Genomic DNA, 22,942 nt, shown 5'->3' on the forward strand with positions numbered 1-22,942 from the left:
CCAGAGTTGGGTCAGTGACCCCACACGTGATATGACTATAACTGAGGAAAGAGAAAAAAAAAAGCCCTGTATACTGTTGGCCTTCTTTTCACAATGATGTATTGCTGGTTTACGTTCAACATCATATCCACAAGACCCCTTGTCTTTTTCCATCAAGCTGCTCTTCAGGCACTCAGCATCAAACCTGCATTTTCTTCTCCCTGGATGCATTTCTCTTTGCTGAACTTCATGAGGTCAGGCCATTTCTCCAGTTTGTATTAATAGCACCAAACTCATCTGCTGTATCTTTCTTCAAGTTCTGCACCATCTGCAGTATTGCTGAAGATGTTCAACAGTACTGGCCTCAGTACTGTTGGGATCTGCACTAGTGGCTGGACCTCAGCTTGGCTTTGTGACTGATCACAACTGATCACAGCCCTCTGAGCCTGGCAGTTTAGCCACTTTTCTGCATTGACCGTTCATTTATCTAACCTGTAATGCATATTCATCTCAAAGTATATTATGGGAGACAAACATGCTACCAAGGCTATTGTGACGACACAAACGACATCCAATTCTCTCCATTTATCTGCCAAGTCAGACATTTTGTAAGGTGGCGTGAAATATGGAATAGTATTTACCCTCAGTTACCAAACAACCCAAAGCTAAGCACCATCCATCCAGACTTTGGAACTACAGGCAGCATTAGTCACCAATTTAGTGACTTTTCAGTATTTCTATGGACTCAAGTATCCACATTAATGAACCTTACCACTAAATAAACAGCCAGACATCTTTTATTCCCCTGCCAGTCTCAGTGGTACTCAAAGTTTCCTACAGTTGTGTATTAAGATAAAGCCTTACTTATCTAGGAACCTGTGAGAACAGCAAGACTCCTTAATACATGTACAGCAACATAGAAAATTCATCTTAAGAAACTGAACAAAAAACTACAGGGACTTAGGTCTGATTCCATCTTACAGAGGCTATGTTACTGAAAAGAGAGAACCTAATCACAGAGGCTCAGCTGCCCACTACTGTCCTATCTCCAGTAGTATAGCACTCCTCATAGCAGTTCACAGTCACAAGCAAGTAGCATAAAAAACTTTACATTTCCTCCAACTTGAGTAATTTTTATTTCTTTTCTCAAAGGAAAGCTACAAGTTGAAATAATGCTGTCCCTGGAAAAAATGAAGTAAAAACAGAATCTGGAAGAAACTTCAGCCTGCTTCACCAGTGCTTGAAGAAACAGTCAAATGGAGTTTTGTGTTGGAATTTTCAATTAAAAAAAAGCCATATTCCAAACTATACCAACATAGTGAGTTCCTTTATTTGACCCATTTGCTGGAGGAAAAAATATCAGTATAGGACTTTATTATCATAGCATTATCTACACTAACATTTCACTACCATGGGCAACATTTGTTTTAACAGGCTACTGGACAGGGTTTAATTATGATTAGAAGCCATGATGTTGAAAGATAATTATTTCTTGATCTACAGTGATCATTTTGCTGAACTTCACATGGTCTTCCATTTTAACTATTCATACTTGTATTACAACTTCACATTCCTGTGCAGCTATTTATGCGATTCAGACACAGTCAAGCGACAAGGACTTCAGGCTTCACAATCACTTTAAAATCAATGCTTTCTAATGTCTAGGGTAAAATATCCACCTGCAACCTCTATTTTAAGTTTTATTCACATATTTATATTAACTTGCTTACTTATGCTGCTTGTCTCTAACAAGCTTCTTAAACGAGTATTATGCTTTGCTAGGGTAGACACATGATGTTTTGGTTATTTTTCCAACCTCGTTTTTTGTTCTCTCCACCTAACATATACAAACATCTAATTGTACATCTAGATGTACTTTTAACTGGCAATTTTGCATTTCTTTGAGTTCTCACTCCCATGTAAACTCACACAAAAGAAAAAAAAAGGAAAAAAGGAAAGAAACTCATCGTAAATTATTTCCCAACATTATTGGACATAGACTTTCTAAGCCAGAAAATAAATTCCGTTGTGCTATTCCTTCAAATAGTGCTCAGAATCAGTGCCCTGTACCTCAAAAATACACATGTACACAAAAGTATGCATGAAAACACTGAGATTTAACTACACAGGTAGTTTTTACTTTAATCTTACCCCTCCATCATTATTTCTGCTCTTTCATCTACTAGTAGGGGTACTGAACATTTTTATTAAACAATGTTCATTCAGAAGCAGTGTGCTGGAATAAATAACAGTGAAGAGCAAATTCCACATTATTACTCTAAATATTGCTCTCAATTAAATGGCTGATTTGCAGTGTCACACTTAAATTATTTAACGTAAAAACCCCAAACTCTGTTAGAAAGAATATCACATTATTAGGTAAATATCCTTCTTTTCATTTATTGTTTTTTCAGATTATTTACCTTTTTCATAGGCAGGTGTATTCTCTTGCAACAGTGTGCTGAGCTGGAACCCATTCATGTGCAAGAAGCGTAGTTGTTCTCTCATGGTCTTGCTTCCCACAACTGGTAATATAATGTTCCCAACATTGTTTCTTGAAATTGGTAGACCAAGACCTACTGCCAGTGTACTAGCCAAATCGGTTTGTTGCACAAGTTCAAGTTGGGTTAGAGGACCTACAATCAACAAAAAAACAAACAAACAAAAAAAACCCCTTCAATTACTTCAATGATTAGTTCAAAAAACGGCAAAAGCTGGACATCTTAGTTAAAAAGTATTTTCTCTGCTGTTACAACTATTTCAAGAGAGCTACAGAGTGATCTTTTTTGTTGTAAAATCAGAATTTATTAAATTCTCAGAAAAAAATAATTCTTCAATGTGTGCAATTACTAGAAACAGAACATGAATGTTACACAAGTATGTATAAAGATTGTCCAGGAGACTACTTAATGGTATCAAGTCTCAGTTAAATCCTGAGAGAGTTTGATGACGTTCAGATTAGAAAGAACAGAGAACATTACAGTAGACTGATTAATGCATAAATGAAGAATGAGAATCTAATGTAATGCTGACAGTATTCTAAATTCCTCTTGATATTAATTAATATCAAATTGCTGTTGTCATATTAGCTCGCTGGACAAACAGAACTGGAGGTCAGGTAAAGGAACATTGAGTCCTAAGTCCTGGAGCTCCATGCAAGCAAAGGCTGAGAATTTAAAGTATAAAGATGCCATTATCTGACTGCAGTTCTCAGTCTTCTTTGCAGATGAGAGATTTCATTCAATGTATGTAATTATTTAAAATTGCAACACCAAGTGTTTCTTCCTATGCTTTATTAGTTACATAACAGAGTCTTTAACCATGCTCTTAGTTCTCTTTGCAAATCCTGGCAGTGAGTATTTTGACTTATACATGAAAATAAATGATATACAGTGCTTATTACTCTCAAGGCTCCCTTTAAGAGAATTAGTGTTTCATCTCTCGTTTCTCATCAATCTGTGATTAATCTCATACTTGTTTAGAATGTCATCTATAATCCCTAAATCCTCTTTGCATGAGTGTTTGTATGTCAGCATATTTCAGATTTCATCTTTAAGGCAAGTTTTTAAATAGTTATATAAAAAGTAAAAGAAAGACCAGCTACCTCTAGTCAGTCATGGGTGGCATAACTGTGCAGAAGACTACAAAAATTAATATTCAGATCACACGTTAAAAGTGAAAGCCTGAAGGATTACTATTTTGAGGTCTGTAGTTTCAACCACAATACATTTCATTTTCAGTAGAATTATAAGCAGCAATCAATAGAATTTTGCCTACTACAGCAATAAGAAGTAAACTGTTGGATATTAAAAATATGATAAAAATCACACTTTAATGTGACTTGCTCTGAAAAGACAGTTGACTAGCTATATTTTATCATATTGTAAAAACTGCATGTTCAGTTTAAATGTAACAAACTAATCCAAACGAATAAGAAATTGCATTTACAGGATCAACACCTGTGGCTTGGTTGTCAACATATATCAGTGTCACTTATAAACCAAAAACTTACCTTGCTTAGTCAGCTTCTCAATGTATTTTGCTTTTCTATCTGAAGAGTCCAAGGACATTTCAGGCAATCTTTTCTACTACTGCTGGATATGATCTTTACAAGTGATAGACAGATAAATGTACTTTAATTGTGCTGCAGGAACCTCCAGAAAAATAAATAAGGCAAGGTTTGGCAAGCAGGAAAAGAGATGAAAATGGACAAGAGGCGTAATGAAAGGCAGAAGGGAAGTATTATTTTGAAGAAAATGTTCATTCCTAGCTATGCTTCACTTATTAACTCAGTGTGTTTATTTCAGAAAGATATTTTAAGCTACACAAACTACCACACCATTCCCTTCATTCCTCTTATCTTAAACCGTATAATACAACTAGAGAGTGAGCTTCAGAAGCAGACAAGCTCAACGTAACAATAAAAAATGAACTGCCTGTCCAATACAGGAAATACACTCATGTTTCATATTCCTTCCTTAGATACTTCGCAATCAGTGGTTCTGTTTTCTTTGCTGTCATCTCCCTCCTTTTAACAAGAACAATTCTTCTTCTTTCCTGTTATTCCCATCACACAAAAATGGCATTTATTCTTCTGTCTCAGCTGTTTGAAATGGAAGAACGGAGGCCAGAAAAAAGATTGCCAGAAGAGTTCTTGAAATCTTCAAATGTTTGGTCATGGAGCTGACCAAAGCTCTCAGGGAAGTTCTTCCATTATAAATGTTACAGATATATGTTGACAACCAGATGACAAAAGCGATGATTCTAATGCCAAGACTGACAAAAGTTAAAACTCACTTCAAGCAGGACTTAGGTTCTAATCATATCTATTTACCAGTACTCTGTGATCCAGACAAGTGATCTCACTAGTACTGAACATTAAAAACTTCTGCAGCTCTATCCTGCTTTAACCTGAGAAATACCTAATTCTGCCTGTGGTTACACAGCTTAAGCCACACATTCAACATGCCACAGACGAAAACTCTAAAAAACAGATCACAAAGAACATGTTATCTTGACAGATGTGTAGAACTAATAGTGAGCTAAATTCCACCACCAGGATGATAACATGATAAAAACACATTATTTTCCAGGAATAACATAAATTGAAGATAAATCAGAAATGTTCTAACAATGATATCCTAGAAAACCGAGGTTCTTTTGATCCTTACCACTTCTCTTTTCAAAAGCAGAGCTGATAAATAGCAGCGGTGTGTGCACTTCACCTTCTGAAGAACCACCGTGACTGCCTGTTTCAGACATCCCGTGATCCCCACAAACAACCAGCAAACTGGGCAGAGAAGCCTCTCCTTCCTGCAAGCCACAGTAATAAAGTTTAATACACGAACAATACATGTTTGTTGCTCTGAAAGCAATGTTTCCTATTTCATTACGTTGGCCCATGCCCTCAAGAGGTGGATGTTAACAGGACGGCAGTAGAGGTTGAACCTTCCCGCCAATACCCCGTTACATGTTGTTGCCATGTGACAGATGGCAGCAGAGGGACACTGACACAATGGCATCCAACGTGGAAGTGTAGATGAAGCAAAGGTGAGTCACTGAATTCCAACTTGTGGAAAAAGGCAATCCACTGACATTCACCGACGCTTGCTGAACTTCATGGAGACCCAAGAGTGGATGTGAGCACACTAAGGCAGTGGGAGGTGCATTTCAGCAGTGGCAACTGCAGCAGTGGGTCACCTCTGCTAGTGCAGATTGTTACAAGTGTGGTATGCACACTTTTGCTCATCCCTGGTGGAACTATGCAGCTACTGACAATGACTATGTGGAAAAAGTTTCTGTAGAGGAGAATTTGCTCTATGAAACAGTGTTACTGTGGTGTTTGTACCCATTTTATTTTCCATGGGAATGAACAGGAGACATTACACTTTTGCCGGACCTGTTTGTGTGTGTGCATATGTGTATATGTCTATCTATATATGCTCCATCACCTCTAACACCTTCAAGCATGAATATTTACTGAAATGAATTCAGATTTCAAAACTGGCTGTCAACAGCCAGAGCAGATCACCAGGAAACATCTAAGCATTGAGCAGCAAATATTTATTTATTTTTAAGTTAAGGCAGAAGTATGTATCATTATAACACTACCATGAAAAAGACTCTGAAATAATGAATATAACCGATTTACAAAGTCAGAAGAGTCTGACTTTTTGAAGAAAATCAGCAGTACAGGAACAGTAACACAGAAAGAAGTCTGTTCCCACCAGCTGAACTCCATCTTCAGCTTCAGTGAGACTTTAATTAGAAAAATATTAATACTAAAAATATCAGTAAGTGTAATAATAACTCTATTTTATAAATCTTACTGTAAGCAATGTGCTAAAAAAGATTTGAGCAGGGTCAAAGGAAATTAGTTAACTAGTAAAATGAACAAAATTAATTCTACACTTCCATTTTAGATTTTAAGTTATAACATTTAAAGTTTTAAACGATAAAGAGAAATCTTAGATGGTTAAATTCAAATTCTCTAATCTTTCAAGTGTTTTTGGGGTAGAAATTTGACATGACTGATATCAAATTATGTCTATTTTTGAAAGCAGAGAAACAGAAGCATAAGCAAGGCCTGTCCAGCACTTCTGAGCTGTCAAATAAAAGACAACAAATGTTGTCATTTCATAACAAAACAGTTTTTTGTCATCTCCAGTACCTGCTACATTCAGAAGAAAATTGCTTTCCTTATTTCCTTATTCTAAAACTGCAAGAAAGATTTGCAGATTGTCAGCAAAATCATTGCATAAAAAGTGCACCGAGATACATGTGATTATAACCTTCACAAACAGCATTATAACTTTTCCTTTAATTTTACGCTATCCATTTGTACAGATACACTACTGAAGTTTTATGAGGAGCTATCTGAACTGCAGCTGTCTAAAAAAATAAATAAGCTTAAGGCCACTTGGAATTAGGATTGTACATTTCAACATCCAGACAATTTAGATAAGTTTCTACCTCCAACTCTAAAAACAGACTCAGATTTGCTAATTTGATGTTCTATGTTGAGAAAAAACATCTACAAACTCCACTTCTATTTGATACTTTTCAATATCTGAAAATTAGGAATACCTTCCTAATTATAAAAACAAGACACATAGCTACATAAACCCATTACTGCTCTGCTACATTAAATTACTAAAAAGGACATCAACTACCATTTTAATTCATGAGCAATAAGAATTTTTGCTCATATTCCACTTCTCTTCCTGCAGATCGAGCAGAAATTATTTCCCACAACTATTCAGTAGTTGCAGTTAATAGATGTTACTTATGTCAGATAGTAAATCCTTTAAAATGCTATTAACAATGCAATCATTGTTAACTGGAGAACAGGCAGGAAAGGAAAAAGAATAGAAAGACACTCACCTCCATATAAGAATAAACTACTACTCATGAACAGGCAATGGCATTGAATACTATTAATGCAATACAATTCTATAAAAGCCAGATTTTCATCCAAAAACAAGATATATTACCTTTGACAGAAGAGAAATATGAATCTTCTTCAAGACATTGTCCATTTCACGAAGTTTTGGTCCCACTAGTGGGCTGTTTGGCCCAGTCATATGTCCAATATGGTCCAATCCGAGGTAATGTAATATTAAGAGATCCCAGTCTTCTCTCTTCAACACTCTATCCAAATGTCTAGTAACATTATCATCAACCTCAGAAACAAAAGGAAAACAAATAATAATTTCCCTTTTGTAAAAAGCATAGAATATTTCCCTTCTGTATAAAGCATAAAAAGATTATTTTGTACTGCTCATGAAAGTTCTCTAAAAGATAACGAGGGTTAGTCATTCACAAAGTTAAAAGAAAAAAAAAAATCAGATTGATCACTTCATTGCTAGGCAGAGTTAAAGACTACCTTAAAAAAAAAAAAAAAAAAAGATTCTTCACCCCATTTCAATCCCTCTTGTTTGTCAAAGACCAGATTACATAAAGCAGAGAATACAGAACTGACAAGCTTTCACAGACACTTCTGAAAACTCTTTCAAAACATTTTTAATCACTTTCACCTTTCACACCTCTTATTCATCGCTTCTGAGAAGCAGGTACAGGGAACAGCCTTTCTTTGGAGCTAGGAAATACAGAAGAGAAAAACAGTGCTGGCAAAAAAAAAAAAAAACAAACTGTCTGCATAGCAATAATTAAATATTAAAAAAAATTCTGTTTGGTGTCTATCCCAAGTTCTCCTGTCTAAGTTAAAAATTCATTTTAGTTACATGCAATTCCCCTGAGTATTAAAAACACTTAAACATTGCATCTGCAACATCAGATCTAGCAACACATTTGCTTCATTTCACTCTGCAAGCTTTGAATCTTCCACAAGGCTTATTAAGACAACCAATTAGAAGTATTTTTCATTCACAATAGGCCTATCTAACTTCCTTAAACATGAAAAAGTATATATGGCAGTAGCATTGGGTTAGTGGCACAAGATTTCACAAATCAGTTTCAAAACATGAGTTAGAACTGCTAGCCCATTTACTCTTTGAGTATTCTCAGAAAAAGAATTTTCACAATTTGTTTTGTTTACTGTTTATGTTCCATCTTTTCCAAAGCATTGAAACACTGCTCATCTTAAACCTAAAAAAGCAATACTGTAGAAAATATGCCTCCAGGAGAAGAAGACAATCTATTAGCAGGCCTTTTAAAGATGGCCTGTTCTACAAATGCACTAGGAAACCAGAACCATGGATAGTGACATTTTTAAACGTGGTAGGTAATGCATCACCCATTACTGTATGACCCAAACACTTCCAATGCCCTGTGCATGAAGAATTGAAGTCTTTAGCTCAAGACTGTCAATACCGAAAAGACACAATTCAATTTCTATTTATTTGCCAGGTTAGTGTTTCAAAACAAGGATAGTCTCATTCTTCCATTTTCCAAAGTCGTCACTACGTGTTTGTACACACATTATTTAACTTGAGATTATAAAAAGCCTCTCACCTCTGTAAAATCTGACACAAAAAAGGACGTTGTTCCATCATATTCCACAAAATGCTTTGGAAACAATTTTACCCAAGTATCATCACCATAAAAGATTATTCTTTTCCCAGCTGCTTTTGCCTGCCATATTAGATTGTCACTCATTAGAGCTGGAGAGTTGAGGTTCACAACAACATCAATGAAACCAGGAATGCTACCCGTCATCAAAGCCTATATAAAACAAGAGATGTATTAACAGAAACTGAAAAGTTTACAGTACCCAAAATAAAATATTAGTGTTAGAGAAAATAATGAAGCAGAGAGGAAAGAGATTACTGTATGTAGTCATTGAAACTATAGGGCAAAAGAACATATGAGCGACCATGCCACATCATACCAACTGTCACAATACGATGCCAAGAATTGGCAAATGGCATCAGGAATACTACCTGCTTAGGAGGAAATTAAAAATTACATTTTCTAATCAGTGGGAAGCAAAACCACTCTGTATCCCAGTTGAAATTTCCTTCATTTAATGGCTCAGTAAATTACCAGTAAGACTGTGTAGATGGCTTAAGTAAATTAAACTAACACAAAACTAACAATGGTAGAATGCTCGTAACAGAAATAAGAAACTTCTGGAAAAAAATGAAGTCCACCTATGAAAAGCTACCAGACTGTGTTCTCCTCCTTCTCTTTCTGGCCTTGCTATTCAGATCCATTACTAACAAGATGACTAAATATTTACAGACAAAACTCAAATTTTAATTATGTTGAGGTTGGAACAACATAAATTTACATACAACTAGACTTCCCAACAGAAGTTCCCATCAGAACAGAGTGAGAAACACTAACAAAAATGCTCTTGCAAAGAAGACAATAGGAAAATTTGCTAGCCATGTGGCCGCCTTCCCAAGATTACAAATGAAAAGACAGTGCCCACCATCTAAGCTGGCACCAGGGCCATAACTGTCCTCAACTGATTCTCATAGAGCTTTCTACCACTGAGCTATAAAATAAAGGAACAAAACAAGGCAAAGTGCCGTAAGTGAAAGCTACCACCACTCACTTATCCTCTCTACTTTCTTTGCAGCCCCACCTTTTCTGCAGGAAGCACATTTGGGTCAAGGCAAATAACAATCATATCACATGCATTACTGCAACAAAGTAAGTTCCAGCTACAGATTAACAGTAATATCACAAAACCTTTTTACACCAATTCTCAGCAAATGAAACAAACCAATCTTTCCAGTTTTCTTCAATGAGGCAACCCTAAAGGGAAACTTACCTTAATTCGAGGCATAGTCACAGTGGGTGGCTTTGCTTCAGCAATGAAACTGTAGGATGTCCCTTTTTCAATAACTTGTGTAGTGTAAGGCATGAACTGTTTACCTTTGGATCCAAAGACAAAATCATCTCTCAAAGCATCTATCAGGACAATGACAACTTTTTTGAAAAGTGGTGGTGGAATTTTGGTCCAGTTGGAAACTATTCCTAAAGTACAACAACAAGAATGTATTTTAAGTCATCAAAAATTTTAACATTTGCTAGACATAAGTTAAAGGACAGCTGCACCACAGAAATGTGTGCCTCAAAGTTATTTTATTAACTTTACATTCCAAAGCAAGAAGTTGCAAAGAATGGCAAATATTAGACCTAATTTGAGGAAGTTGACTTTTCAGGTCATCCACCACAAGAATGACACAAATTCAGTAGTTAGGAAGAAAAACATAAAAGAATGAATGCAATGCACTATAAGAAACGGTAAGAATTGAGAAAAAACTCCATAACAGAAAGTTCAAAGGGATAGAAAGGAACAGTTTCTAATTTCTCTGGTTAAGTTAACTAGACTGAACTATATATATCCAATTTACAGTTACTGTAAGAAAAAAAATACTGCACTGACCTGTGCTAATATCCAGGCCTGCATAACAGAACATAATTCAAGCAGTGCCTCTCAATCAAATCTCACCATCAGAGAGCAGGAGTAACAAAGAAATAAACAGAACTTCATTGACATTGGAAGTGAAAAGATTTGTACACACATCCTTCTGAGTTGAAGTTTGCATGCTAGGATAGTTAGGTAACAGCAGCTGTTGGGCCAAAATCCAATTCCAGAATACCCTGAAAAAACTAGTTTGTGCTCAGAGAGCACAGCACAGCCATGCCTCCAGCAATGGCCCATGACACGCCTTCAAGCCCACCTCTTTTCTTCGTTTGCATTCAGCTTAGTCATACAGCAACATTTCCTTTTTACAGCAGAAGGCTTGGGCCAAACCTCTACAGGCCTCATGTCTCTACCAAGAGACAAAGGAGGAGTACAGAGATAAAAGCAGAGTGGATCCCATTCACAGATGACTTCCTAGACAACACAGCAGTTGATCAGTAATATGCATTATATAAAGTTACAGCTTCCGTGTTCTTTTAGAGTAAAATGCGTTTCTGATTAAGTGGTTGATAAGCTGGGAAGACCACAGATAGTTCTGTGTCTAAGAATTTAAAAATAAGCTCAGAAACTGTATTTTAGGTGCATGCCTAAGCATCACTACATTGACATTCACGAACTCACTAGCGGTACTGATTTTTCCAGGTAAAGAAATTAAAGACGGGCACAGCAGAGGAGAGAGGGAAACTTCAACAACAAAAAAGTAAATCCCAGTCACTTTGACAAAAAATAAAATGTCGTTTCTGAATGACTTGAATTACTAAATTGGCAGGCTTGCTCTGGCATTCATGCATTTCACATAGGTAAAAACAAGAAGGCAGAACTGGATGCACTGTGCCTTTAAGTTTCTCTCACAATTGACTTTCCCCCACTTATCTAGGGAAGGAAAACTTGCTGAATACCATGTGCACCTCTTAGGATGTGGCATGCTTATTTATGTCTGCTACAGTTCTTTATAAAAGTTACTTTATGTGAAAGGGAATGTTTGTAAGCAGTGAACAAAACAGAAGGTTCTACCACAAGCTTTTTAAAAAGAGATTAAGACTGGAAGCAGTCAGATTTCAAGGAATAAGGAGCTAGCAAAGATCAGAGTCAGGCTTCTAAACTTCAGGAAAACAAGCCTCAGACTGGTTAAGGAATTACCAGATGGGATCTGCTGGGAAACTCTCCTTAGGGACATAGGAATGGAACAGAGCAGGCAGTTCTTTGAGGACACCTTTCCAACAGCACAAGAGCTATCCATGTCTCAGCAGAGAAAATAAGGCAGAGGAAGCAGGAAATTGGCATGGCTGAGCAAGGACTGCTGGTCAAATTGAAGATAAAAAAGGATATGTACAGACAGTGGAAGCTGGAATGGGTGGCCTGAGAAGAAAAGATCAGGGCCATCCAGACATGCAGAGATGAGATCAGGAAAGCCGAAGTGCAAGTGGAAATGAACATGGGGAAGGATGTGAAAAATAACAAAAGGATTCTATAGGTATATTGGTCAGAAGAGACAGACCTCCCCTCTCCAATAAATGAGAAGGGAGAAATTTCAACAAGACATGGAAAAGGCTGAGGTACTCAACTAGCTCTTAACCTCAGTCTTCACTGGCAGACAGGCTTCCCATTACTCTCACGTGCCTGAGCCTCTAAGAAGAGACTGAGGGAGCAAAATCCCTCCCACTGTAAGAAAAGAGCAAGTCTGTGACAACCTGATGAGCTTGAATGCAACAAGTCTATGGGGCCTGATGACATGCATCTCAGAGTACTGAAAGAAGTGCATAGTGAAGTTGCCAAGTCACTCACCGTCCTAATAGAAAAGCCATGACTGTCAGGTGAAGCCCTCAGTGACTAGAAAAAGAGAAACATCACTCCCATTTTTAAGAAAGGGAGAAAGGAAGATCTGGGGAAATACAGGCTGGCGAGCCTCACCTCTGTGCCTGGGAAGATCATGGAGCAGGTCCTCTTGGGAGAGATGTTAAGGCACACGTGAGACCAGGAGGTTATGAGACACCCAACACCACTTCAACAAGGGCAGATCATACCTGACCAATCTAGTGGCCTTCTACAATGGAATGACAGCATCAGTGGACAATACAAAAACAACTGACATAATTTACTCAGACCTGCATAAGGCCTTTTACATACTCCCCCATCACATTGTTAACTCTGTATTGTAAAGCTATGGATTTGAAGGAACAACTATTCAGTGGATAAAGAATTGGATGGTTGCAGTCAGATGGTTGTTGTAAACGGCTCTATGTCCACGTGTAGGTTGATCACAGGAGGTGTTGTCTTCCAGGGGTCTGTCACTCTTCAACATCTTTCACTAATTACATTGATGGAGTTGCTGGAGCAGGTACAGGTGAGGCCATGAGGCTGATGCTAAGGCATCTGTCTTATAACGAGAGGTTGAGGCAGTTGAGATTGTTTAGCATGGAGAAGAGAAGGTTGTGTAGAGACCTCAGTGTGGCCTTTCTGGTACTTACAGAGAGCTTATAAGCAGGAGCGGGATGGACTTTTTACATGGTCTGATGGGGATAGGATATGGGGGAGTGACTTTAAACAAAAAGAGGGGAGATCTGGGTTACACATTAGGAGGAAATTCTTTACTCAGAGGGCAGTGAAGCACTGGCACAGCTGCCTAGAGGAGCTGTGAGTGCTCAAAACTGGCAGGCATTCAAGGCCAGGTTGAGCAGGGCCTTGGGCAGCTTGGTCTGGTGGGGGGCAGCCCTGCCTATGGCAGGGGGATCAGAATTAAAGGATCTTTAAGATTCTTTTCAATCTACGCCATTCTTTGATTCGATGATTGTCTAACACAGGTTAGGAAAGCAATGCAATGGCTTTAAGTGCTTATTAGTGAGACCAAGAGATCACTCTGCACTCAAGCTCTAACACAAGAACTCCAGAGAGGAAATAACCATTCCCATCACTGTATTTTTTCCTAGGATTATAAACACATCTAAATTTAACCTAAGAGTTTGTAGAGATGTCTGCACACATTTATACTCTCCAGGTCAAACCAGACTTTTCAAAGCCCAATTGTCTGGTCCCTCTTCCCCCCCCAGCATCTACTGCTAACGTTCACATGGGAATACAAAGTTTCACTCATACTTAAACCCGATATTGAGATCTCTATAGCACAACCTATCAGACATCCCTGACACTTTTGGTAATCTCCAGCTAAATACTTAACTGCAGTTTAGCAGCCTCAGCTTAAGCCTGTAAGATTAGAGCTTTACAGCGCTTCTGCTTCACTAATGTTGTGATGCCACGATCTGAATTAGGCAAACGTCTCTTCCAACCATTGCCTCTACAAAGTCAGTGAGCCTGTTCCAAGGCTCTGCCTTTGTATAACTCAGAAATAGCAATGACAGGAGGCAAAAAGCAGTGGGTCTCATTAGGGCCGCCACAACCTTGCTCCAGCAGACAGATGTCCTACCAAGCAGCAGACACATGCCCTACCGGCCACCTTGCCTGGCTGAAACACAGCTCAGTGCAGCCGTTCTCTGGAGGTCAGGGGTTCACCATCACCATCCACAGTCGATGATTAAGGCTCCTCGCAAGCAGAAACTGCAGACAGCGACCAACCCTACACCTACAGAACTACCTCTGTTCTAAGCTACTTCGGAAGCAGGCTCTGAAACACGACAGCGCCTCGGAACGGCACTGCAAAGCACAGAAGCCCTCGCACACCGGAGAGCACCGTGAAACCGCGGACCAACCCAGCCTCCTACCTGGGCCGGGCGGGGCCGGCTCGGCGGGAGGCGCTGCGCGTGCCTCCCCGCGCGGCAGGGACCGGACGGGCAGCGGGAAGAAGCCGCGGAGGAACAGCGCGACCCCCAGCGCCTCGGCCAACAGGCAGCCGGCGGCCAAGGCCCCCGAGCGCAGCCGCAACCGCATCCTGCCCGCTCTCCGGCCTGCGCCCCGTCCGCTCCCGGCGTCCTCCGCCTCGCCCCCCCTTCGGCCAATCAGCAGCTACCGCACCTGCCCGCCCGGCCCTCCTATTGGCCAGCAGCCAGCGGCTCTCCAGCCCCCAGCCGGAAGTGGAGCCCCGCACGGGAGAAGGCGGAATGTCCCAGCAGCCTCCGCGCCGCGGGCCCGGGAGGCGGTGCGGTGTTCTGGCTGTGACGGGGCTGGTCTGAAAGCTGTGGTTTAGAGCATCGCAGGGAGATTTTGCACTAAGCTGCACCAAAAGGCATCAGGCAGAGCAGGAAGGGAACTTTGAAGTCAGTTTGAATGCGTTGGACGAGTGGAATTTTCTTTTGTCGTCTTAATACCATCGTGTAGGATCGTTTTCTAGCAAAACCCATTGGGAGGGAAGCATATCATGGCAAATGAAGGAAGATAAATGAGAAGGAAAAAAAGCTCTAAAAGTTAATTTTCTGGAACTGGAAGTGAAGCTGTTGTGCAAAGATGAGCTGATGGTACGCTCACCGTGCTCCTTGATTCAGAGGGGCAGCCACAGATACTTAAATACTTAAAAAGATATTACTGCTTCTCTGCCTGTGGAGTTTCTGTGTACTGCACGTTTTTGCTAGAAAGATTGAAAATCTAGAGAGGATCTGCAAGGCTTTCAGCAAGTAGGAAGGGGCAAAACAAAACATGGGTTTTACTCCAGGCTAGTGTGTGTATGCTTCAAGTATGCATCAAGAGTCTATAGATCTCACTTCCAAAGTCACATTATTTGCATGTCTAAAAAAGGTGTATTTTTTACTTTCAGTGAATATTTCCTGCTGTCTTCTAAATCTTGAACCCGAGTGGGACTGTTCAAGCAGAAAATTAGAAAGGTTAATTCTCTAGCAAATAAAAGGCACACCAATGTAGGCTGTGTTTATAACACAGAGCAGCAGCTAAGAAATGTCATTATTTTTATTTCCTTAGCAATACTTCAGCTTTTTCCCTTTTAAGAGGAAAGCAGGAATTCCACAAACACTGAATATTTCCGTGGTTCATACCTTCTGATTCTTACATAAGATGTATGTTCATTCATACAACATGCGGTTTGTTCATTCAAAGGCCTTTCTCCACAGATAAGGATGCACTAACTGGCATATGTTACAATCACCAGCACCTACCTCTAAGCATGTTGAAATCTCACCGCTTTTTTCCCTAGAACCTTTTGGTCTTCTCTTACAGCAACGTCTTTTTAAGTTCATTGTTATTGTGTTCTACTGCAGTCACAAAATATCTAGAAAGAAATCTGAGTGCAGCACAGGACTTCAGGTGTGGCTGAGTAATTGTCTGTGAGTTATGAGTCTATTGTAGTTTGATGTACTCACATTCACTGCTGTGCATTTCAAGTTTGTTCATTACAAACCTTTGGGCATCACCTCTTCTGTCATGCATAACTGGTTTATATCCTGTGTCAGTTGGTCATCTTGTGCAACCATAGATAAAATGCTTGGGTGCTCCCCAACTTGTAAGCACAGGAACAGCATTGTGTTCTTCAATTTTCCTGAAGTGTCCTGACTAATTGAAATAGACAATGGAAGTATGTCTATTTCCTTATTTCTTTTGCTGCTAATTCTTTCCCTTCCTGTGTATCACCTTTTGCATAAGGAAAATCAATAAAGCCCAATTATTTATTTTATTCTAGTTTCAAAACACAGCCACAATTTACACAGTTTCTTCTTTCCCCTTGTCTAATGTAGCATTATTCTGAATTATTCCCATGCAGTACTAATCTCAGATTTCTTCACCTGCTGCTGTGTTAACGACTTCCGGAGATCTGCAGTTTATCAGTTCTTTGAACTGCCTCAGGAGTACCCCCACTCTGGCCTTAATTTAACTGGATCCCACATGTGTATGTATGTATCTGTGCTTATAAGTGTATTTGTGTAAAACCTGTATCTTTTTACCAAACTTGACAAGGTCAGATGTGTCAGCTACTCATGCCAGTGGTTTAAACAAACACTCCTTTTTTTTTTTCTAAACAGAGTGATCATTCTTAATCTTGTCCCTAATGTATTCAATACTGCATTGGGAGCAAATAGGAGGACCAGAAACGAGGTCAGTGTAAATAAAATCCACCTTTTTAACGTACAGAATGAGTGTCAAGTTTCAGTTAAGTGAAGCTCTATAAAGACCCAGGATTTTTAAAGATGAGCTGATGCTGTGAGAGTGCTGCCATGCACTTAGAAATCCAGAAGGACACACAGTAATTTTTTCTCCTATCTTATTTCTCTATTTGTCAGTACCTGGCAATTTGAATGTATGTCAGGTCTCTGCTGGTTTAAGCTGTGGCAAAACATCAGAAGAAGTTATCAAAGACTGTCCACTGAAGTGTGAATCTTCCTCCTCCATGCTGGTGCTCTAGAAAGTCTCCAGAGGTATGCAGATGCTGAGGTGAAAGACAATGCAGAAGCAATGTCATTTTAAACCTTGTTTCTTAGATCAGACGGAATGGAAAATTTCTGCACACACAAGAGAATTGGACAGTAAATAATTATTCAAAAATAATTCATAGCTTTAATTGTACTGAGTAATTGATTGTCCATCTTTACACACACACACATAAAAAGCACAAACGAAGAAGATAACTCCAGAACACCCCTGAGGTGGTAAGCTATAGGAAGTCAAAGCCTGTTTTATTTCTGCAAGGCTGCAGACTTACTCTCTACTGCAAAATGAAATTATCTGCTTTCAAAGGGGAAGTAAAGCTGCAGAGAAAGGACTAATTGAAGAAAGAAGGTGCTCATTAGTTGCCCCCAGAGCCCTGCACTCAAAGCTTACATTGCTTAGTAGCAGTATTTCTATCCCTCTTTATCTACACAGGGTTGTACAGATAAGTAGCAGTCCTCCCTGCCTAAGAAAGCCCCAACCTTAGAATTGCATTTGTGCTCCCACAAGGGAGTTCCTCTGAGAGATCCAAGCACAAGATAGGATTGCTCTGCCTGATTCCCACATGTGCTGCTGGTTAGAACTGATCTCAGGGTGCTCTGAGTCAGTTTTAGTTTTCCACTGAGTGTAAATGGACTTCACATAAAACAGAAATGGAAAGGAAGAAGCCCCTTGAGGAAATTTCCAAGGCTTCTTGGGTGACTTGAATGATTCTGGTGGTATAAGTGCCTGAGCCCCCCCAAAACCAAACATTAGCAGACTCCTCTGGCTACAGAGTAATGCCAGACATCTCACCTTTAGGACAGGCTCTGGCAGAAGGATCCAAATCAGAGAAGCGCTGAAGACATAATTTCACTTTTTGTGTGAAAACTGATTAACATCTTCCTTCGACTATTTTGTCCCCTCATTTTACTGCTTCTTTCTTAAATCTCAATCCTTTCCTGCTCCGCTTTCTGTAGTAAAAGCTTATACTCCCACCAAAAAAAACCTCTGTGGTGTAAGCCAGTGCCTTAGTAGGTGCAAGAGACCCCACTAAGAGGTAGGAGTAACAGAGCATGATATGAACAACACAGGCAAAGCAGAAACAGCAACACTGCTTGCATATCATTTCCAGGGAACCCGAGGACTGCACCACTGCCCCCAGGGAAGAGCATTGCTCCTGCTAGCTCAGTAAGACACTCTCCATGACACTAGTGTATTTATCTCCAGCGTGCAGGTGTTGATTTTAACACCCTCCAACACTCACTGTTTGTCTAATGTGCCTAGGATTAGGTGAAATTTTCAGTTATTTTGTCCTTTTCCTACTGGGAAAATCCCTCACAGTCAGAAATCCTCTTTACTGTGGTACCAAAGTAAAAAAAATGACCAAAATTGATAGGCAATTACAAATCTAAAGTATTAAATATAATAAAATTCTTCCATGAAATAGGAATTAACTGAAATAACATTACTAGGTTTAAAAGACAATCAAACAAACAAAAAAAAACCTAAGCCTTTTTTTTTCTCTTTCGTCTTTTTTTGCCCCATGTAATTCCCCTCTCTGAGCCCATGTCTTTGTTTAAAAAGGAAACCAGCTGCAGATGCCTGGTGTTTAGTAACTGCCTTTGATTAACTTTAAGCCTGGATATTTATTAACAGTTAAACACCACACTCCTTATGTTAAAAAATACCAACGTGTAATGTAACATATCTTGTTTTAGAAGCAAGACTCTTCTCTTACACCACTTACCACAAATACGTATTTCCAGGAGGGAAGTCTTTATGCATTGCTTTTCACTGCTGGCAGGTAGCTTGCTGAACTAAGCTGGCATCAGAAAGCTACTCATCTTAACACATAGACACGTTTGAGCCATTTAGATTAAAATGACTAAAGTAAGGAAGGCTAGCAGACATGAGCAGAGCAGGCTCTTTGCCTGTCTGTGCTTTGTTTATCAAGTCTGACACAGAATAGCCAAACTGTCACCAAAGGAGAAGCCAAAAGAAGGGTCCTTGCTCACATCTGTCAGAGGTCAGGATATGTAATGAGTATTGTGGCATCAATACATTCTCAGAGAAGACAGCAAGCACTATACTTCTAGGATAAATCTCTTCCAATACCCTGTAGCTACAAGTTGTTATCTTGCTAGCAGTCTGCCAGGCCAGCGTCCCTGCTTCTTTCTTGGTAAAGAAGAGATGGTTGCCCATGTACCAGCCAGTGAGCAAAAGGCATTGTGTTGGGCCTGGGCCTACTCCTGTCCATGCTCTAACACAGCCAAGACCCCAAGGGCATTGCTGTGAGTGCTGCTTGTGTTCAAGAAACTTTTAGATGCTGTACTGAAGGACATGGTTTAGTGTAAAATATTGATAAAAGTGGACATTTAATCTTGATAGTCTTGGAGGTCTCTTCCAACCTTGGTGATTCTATGATTCTATGATTCCCAGCTTGCCTCTGCCGTGGCAGGGTGGTGTGTCTTCCATGGGGTGAAGCTGAAGGCTAGCAGGTGCCCTGAGAGGAAGACAGGCTGAACAAGGTAACTTGGCATGTGTCAGATGGTTGCAGAGAGACTGGCATGTTGTGGGTTCATAGAAACCAGCCTCCAAAACAGACTCATACAAGTAGCACCTCATATGAGTTACCCAGTTCTTTTCTGGAGGAGAACATTGGAGCAAATCAAATATGTGCAAATTCAGACCATCTAGCACCAAGATATGGGAGCTGGGTTTTGATCAGTGCAGATATTCCTGAATATGGTGCCTGGGTAAGGAGTGCCCCAGCCTCTGTCCCTCCATTCATACCTCCCCATCACTGTCCTGCCAAGAAGATAGTAAATTGCCAAGCAGAATAATGAAACCATCCAATTTTTCTACAGTTTCACTTAATCATAGAATCGTAGAATCACAGAATGCCCTGAGTTGAAAAGGACCACAATGATCACCTAGTTTCAACTCTCCTGCTATGTGCAGGGTCACCAACCACCAGACCAGGCTGCCCAGAATCACATTCAGCCTGGCCTCGAATGCCTCCAGGGCATCCATAACTTCTTTGGGCAACCTGTTCCAGTGTGCCACCACCCTCTGTGGGAAAAACTTCCTCCAAATATGTAGTCTAAATCTCTCCTGTCTCAGTTTAAAACCATTCTCCCTTGCCCTATCACTGTCCACTCTTGTAAAAAAGCCATTGCCCCTCCTGTTCATACACTCCCTTCAAGTACTGGAAGGCCACAGGTTGGAGAAGAGAAGGTCTCCAAGCTAAACAATCCCAGTTCCCTCAGCCTTTCCTCATAGCAGAGGTGCTCCAGCCCTCTGATCATCTTAGTGCCCTCCTCTGGACCTGCTCCAAGAGCTCCACATCCTTCCTGTATTGGGGGCCCCAGCCCTGAATACAGTACTGCAGATGGGGCCTCACAAGAGCCGAGTAGAGGGGGACAATCACCTCCCTCTCCCTGCTGGCCACCCTTTTTTAATGCAGCCCAGAACACAGTTGGCCTCCGGGGCTGCAAGCGCACACTGCTGGCTCATGTCCAGCTTCTCATCTACCAGAACCCCCAAGTCCTTCTCCACAGGGCTGCTCTCAAGGGGTTCTTCTCCCACTTTGTATAAATACCTGGGATTGCCCCAGCCCAAGTGCAGCACCCTGCACTTGTCTTTGTTGAACCTCATTAGGTTTTCATGGGCCCACTTCTCCAGCCTGTCCAGGTCCCTCTGGATGGCTTCCCTTCCCTGCAATGTTTTGACTGTGCCGCTCAGCTTGGTGTCATCTGCAAACTTGCTGAGGCTGCACTTGATGCCATCATCTGTGTCATTGATGAAGATGTTTAGGAGCAATGATCCCAAGACCAACCCCTGAGGGATATCGCTTATATCACAGAACCATTGAACACATCCAGCCAACCAGTTCTTAATCCATCAAACAGTCCATCCTTCAAATCCACATCTCTCCGATTTAGAGAGAAGGATGTGGTGAGTGACCATGTCAAAGGCCCTGCACAAGTCCAGGTAGATGACATCCACTGCCTTTCCCCCGTCCACCGAAGCCATCACTCCATCATAGAAGGCCACGAGAATTGGTCAGGCACAATCTGCCCTTGATGAAGCCATGCTGGCAGTCTCGGATCACCTCTCTATCTCATATGTGCCTTAACAAATCTTCTAGGAGAATCTGCTTTGTGATCTTCCCAGGCACAGAGGTGAGGCTCACCTGCCTGTAGTTTCCCAGGTCTTCTTTTCTCCCTTTCTTAAAAATGGGAGTAATGTTCCCTTTTCCCACTCACTGGGGACTTCGCCAGTCAGCCATGATTTTTCAGATATGATGGAAAGCGGCTCAGCAACCACATGAGATTAATAAGATATCTGGAGCTCTTGCTTTCTCTGCTGTAAGAGGTGAGATATTTATGGAGTCTCATGAATTCCCAAGTCTAATGAGACAGAAGTTTGTCCTACTGCTTCCAGTCTTAATGAGCTTCTCTCCATTTTACTAGCCACCAGTTTCCTCAAGACAAGTGGATTAAAACACTAAAGTGAATTGATGTGGACACATGCAGATGCTGTGAACCTGTGTCTTATTTCTAGAGGATAACAGTCAAAGAGTCCTTACATCCGATTGCAGGCTGTTAAGCTTACCTGCTTTTGTAAACTGACAGTTTCCTTGTCAGAGTTTTTTCCTTTCATTTCTAAGTCAGCTTCTAGAATTGCCATCAAGTGAAACAACATTTAAACTACATCTCTCTCTTATTTTAGCTATTCATAATGACTAATTTTTTCCACCTGTAGTTGGAGAACTAGACTTGGATCACAGCAACATGGAAATTGGCTGAGCTTTTAGAAGATTTTTTAAGGTCACCAATTTCTCCATTTTTGATATCAGAAAAATCAGAGAAAAAAAGCTAGCACTATTTGTGTTTTCAATTTTCAATTGTGTATTTCAATTACTTTTGAAACTTTTCAATAAGCACAAGAATTACTCTAACTAAGAATTGGGAATTGTCAAGGAAGTTGAAGTTTCTATACAGTCCTTAATAAAAATTGTTCTTCATTTCCTGAAAGCCTCTACTAATAGGACAGACATCTGAGTGTTTCCTTCTATTGAAACTGAAGTCTTCCATTACCCACTCCACTTAATACTGCAGCAAACAACTGTGAGTTTACTTGTCAGCACATCCAGATAGCTGTTGTTGCAAGGAGGCAAGATATTTCTCTTTACCCACACTCTTTTTTTTTTTTGCGTGTTTTTTACATGTTGTAATGATTAAACTAAGCCCCCCAGAACTATCTGATTCATAGAATCATAGAATTATAAAAGTTGGAAAAAACTTCTAAGTCAAGTCCAGCAGTCAACCCATCATCTCCTGCCCACCACACCCTAAGTTCCACCACTGCAAGTATCCTGAGCTCCTCCAGGAACACTGACTCCACCATCTCCCTAGGCAGATTGTTCCAATACACTGTCACTCCTAAGAAGACATTTTCCTAATATACTAACTGAACCTCCCCTGGCCCAACCTGAACCCATTCCTTCTCATCCTATCTCTAGTTATATGGAGGAAGACCCCCAGCTCACCACAACCTCATTTCAGGTAATTGTATAGAGCGATGAGGTCTCCTGTGAGCCTTCTATTCTCCCAGAGGACTGAACAATCCCAGCTCCCTCAGCTGCTCCTTGTAAGACTTCTGCTCCAGACCTTTCACCAGCTTTGTTGCCCTTACCTGGACACACTCCAGGGCCTCGATGTCTTTCTTACATTGAGGGGCCCAAAACTGAATACA

General features: G+C 40.3%; 1 protein-coding gene across 2 annotated transcripts in view; it reads right to left on the reverse strand.

The window, feature by feature from the left end:
* Positions 1–14,761, reverse strand: part of PIGG (phosphatidylinositol glycan anchor biosynthesis class G (EMM blood group)) — a gene marked incomplete at both ends in the record, with an annotated part of 82,441 nt that extends 67,680 nt beyond the window's left edge. The window contains 6 exons of one of the 2 annotated variants that reach the window (XM_079548350.1): positions 2,403–2,615; positions 5,151–5,292; positions 7,473–7,661; positions 8,953–9,162; positions 10,220–10,425; positions 14,596–14,761. In XM_079548350.1, the coding sequence (XP_079404476.1) occupies positions 2,403–2,615; positions 5,151–5,292; positions 7,473–7,661; positions 8,953–9,162; positions 10,220–10,425; positions 14,596–14,761 (1,126 nt within the window). The remainder of the gene's footprint in view (positions 1–2,402; positions 2,616–5,150; positions 5,293–7,472; positions 7,662–8,952; positions 9,163–10,219; positions 10,426–14,595) is intronic. The other variant, XM_079548351.1, reaches the window with a different exon arrangement.
* Between the last annotated feature and the right edge of the window lie 8,181 nt (positions 14,762–22,942).

Source organism: Tetrao urogallus, assembly GCF_951394365.1.
Source record: "Tetrao urogallus genome assembly, chromosome: Z".
Taxonomy (NCBI): domain Eukaryota; kingdom Metazoa; phylum Chordata; class Aves; order Galliformes; family Phasianidae; genus Tetrao; species Tetrao urogallus.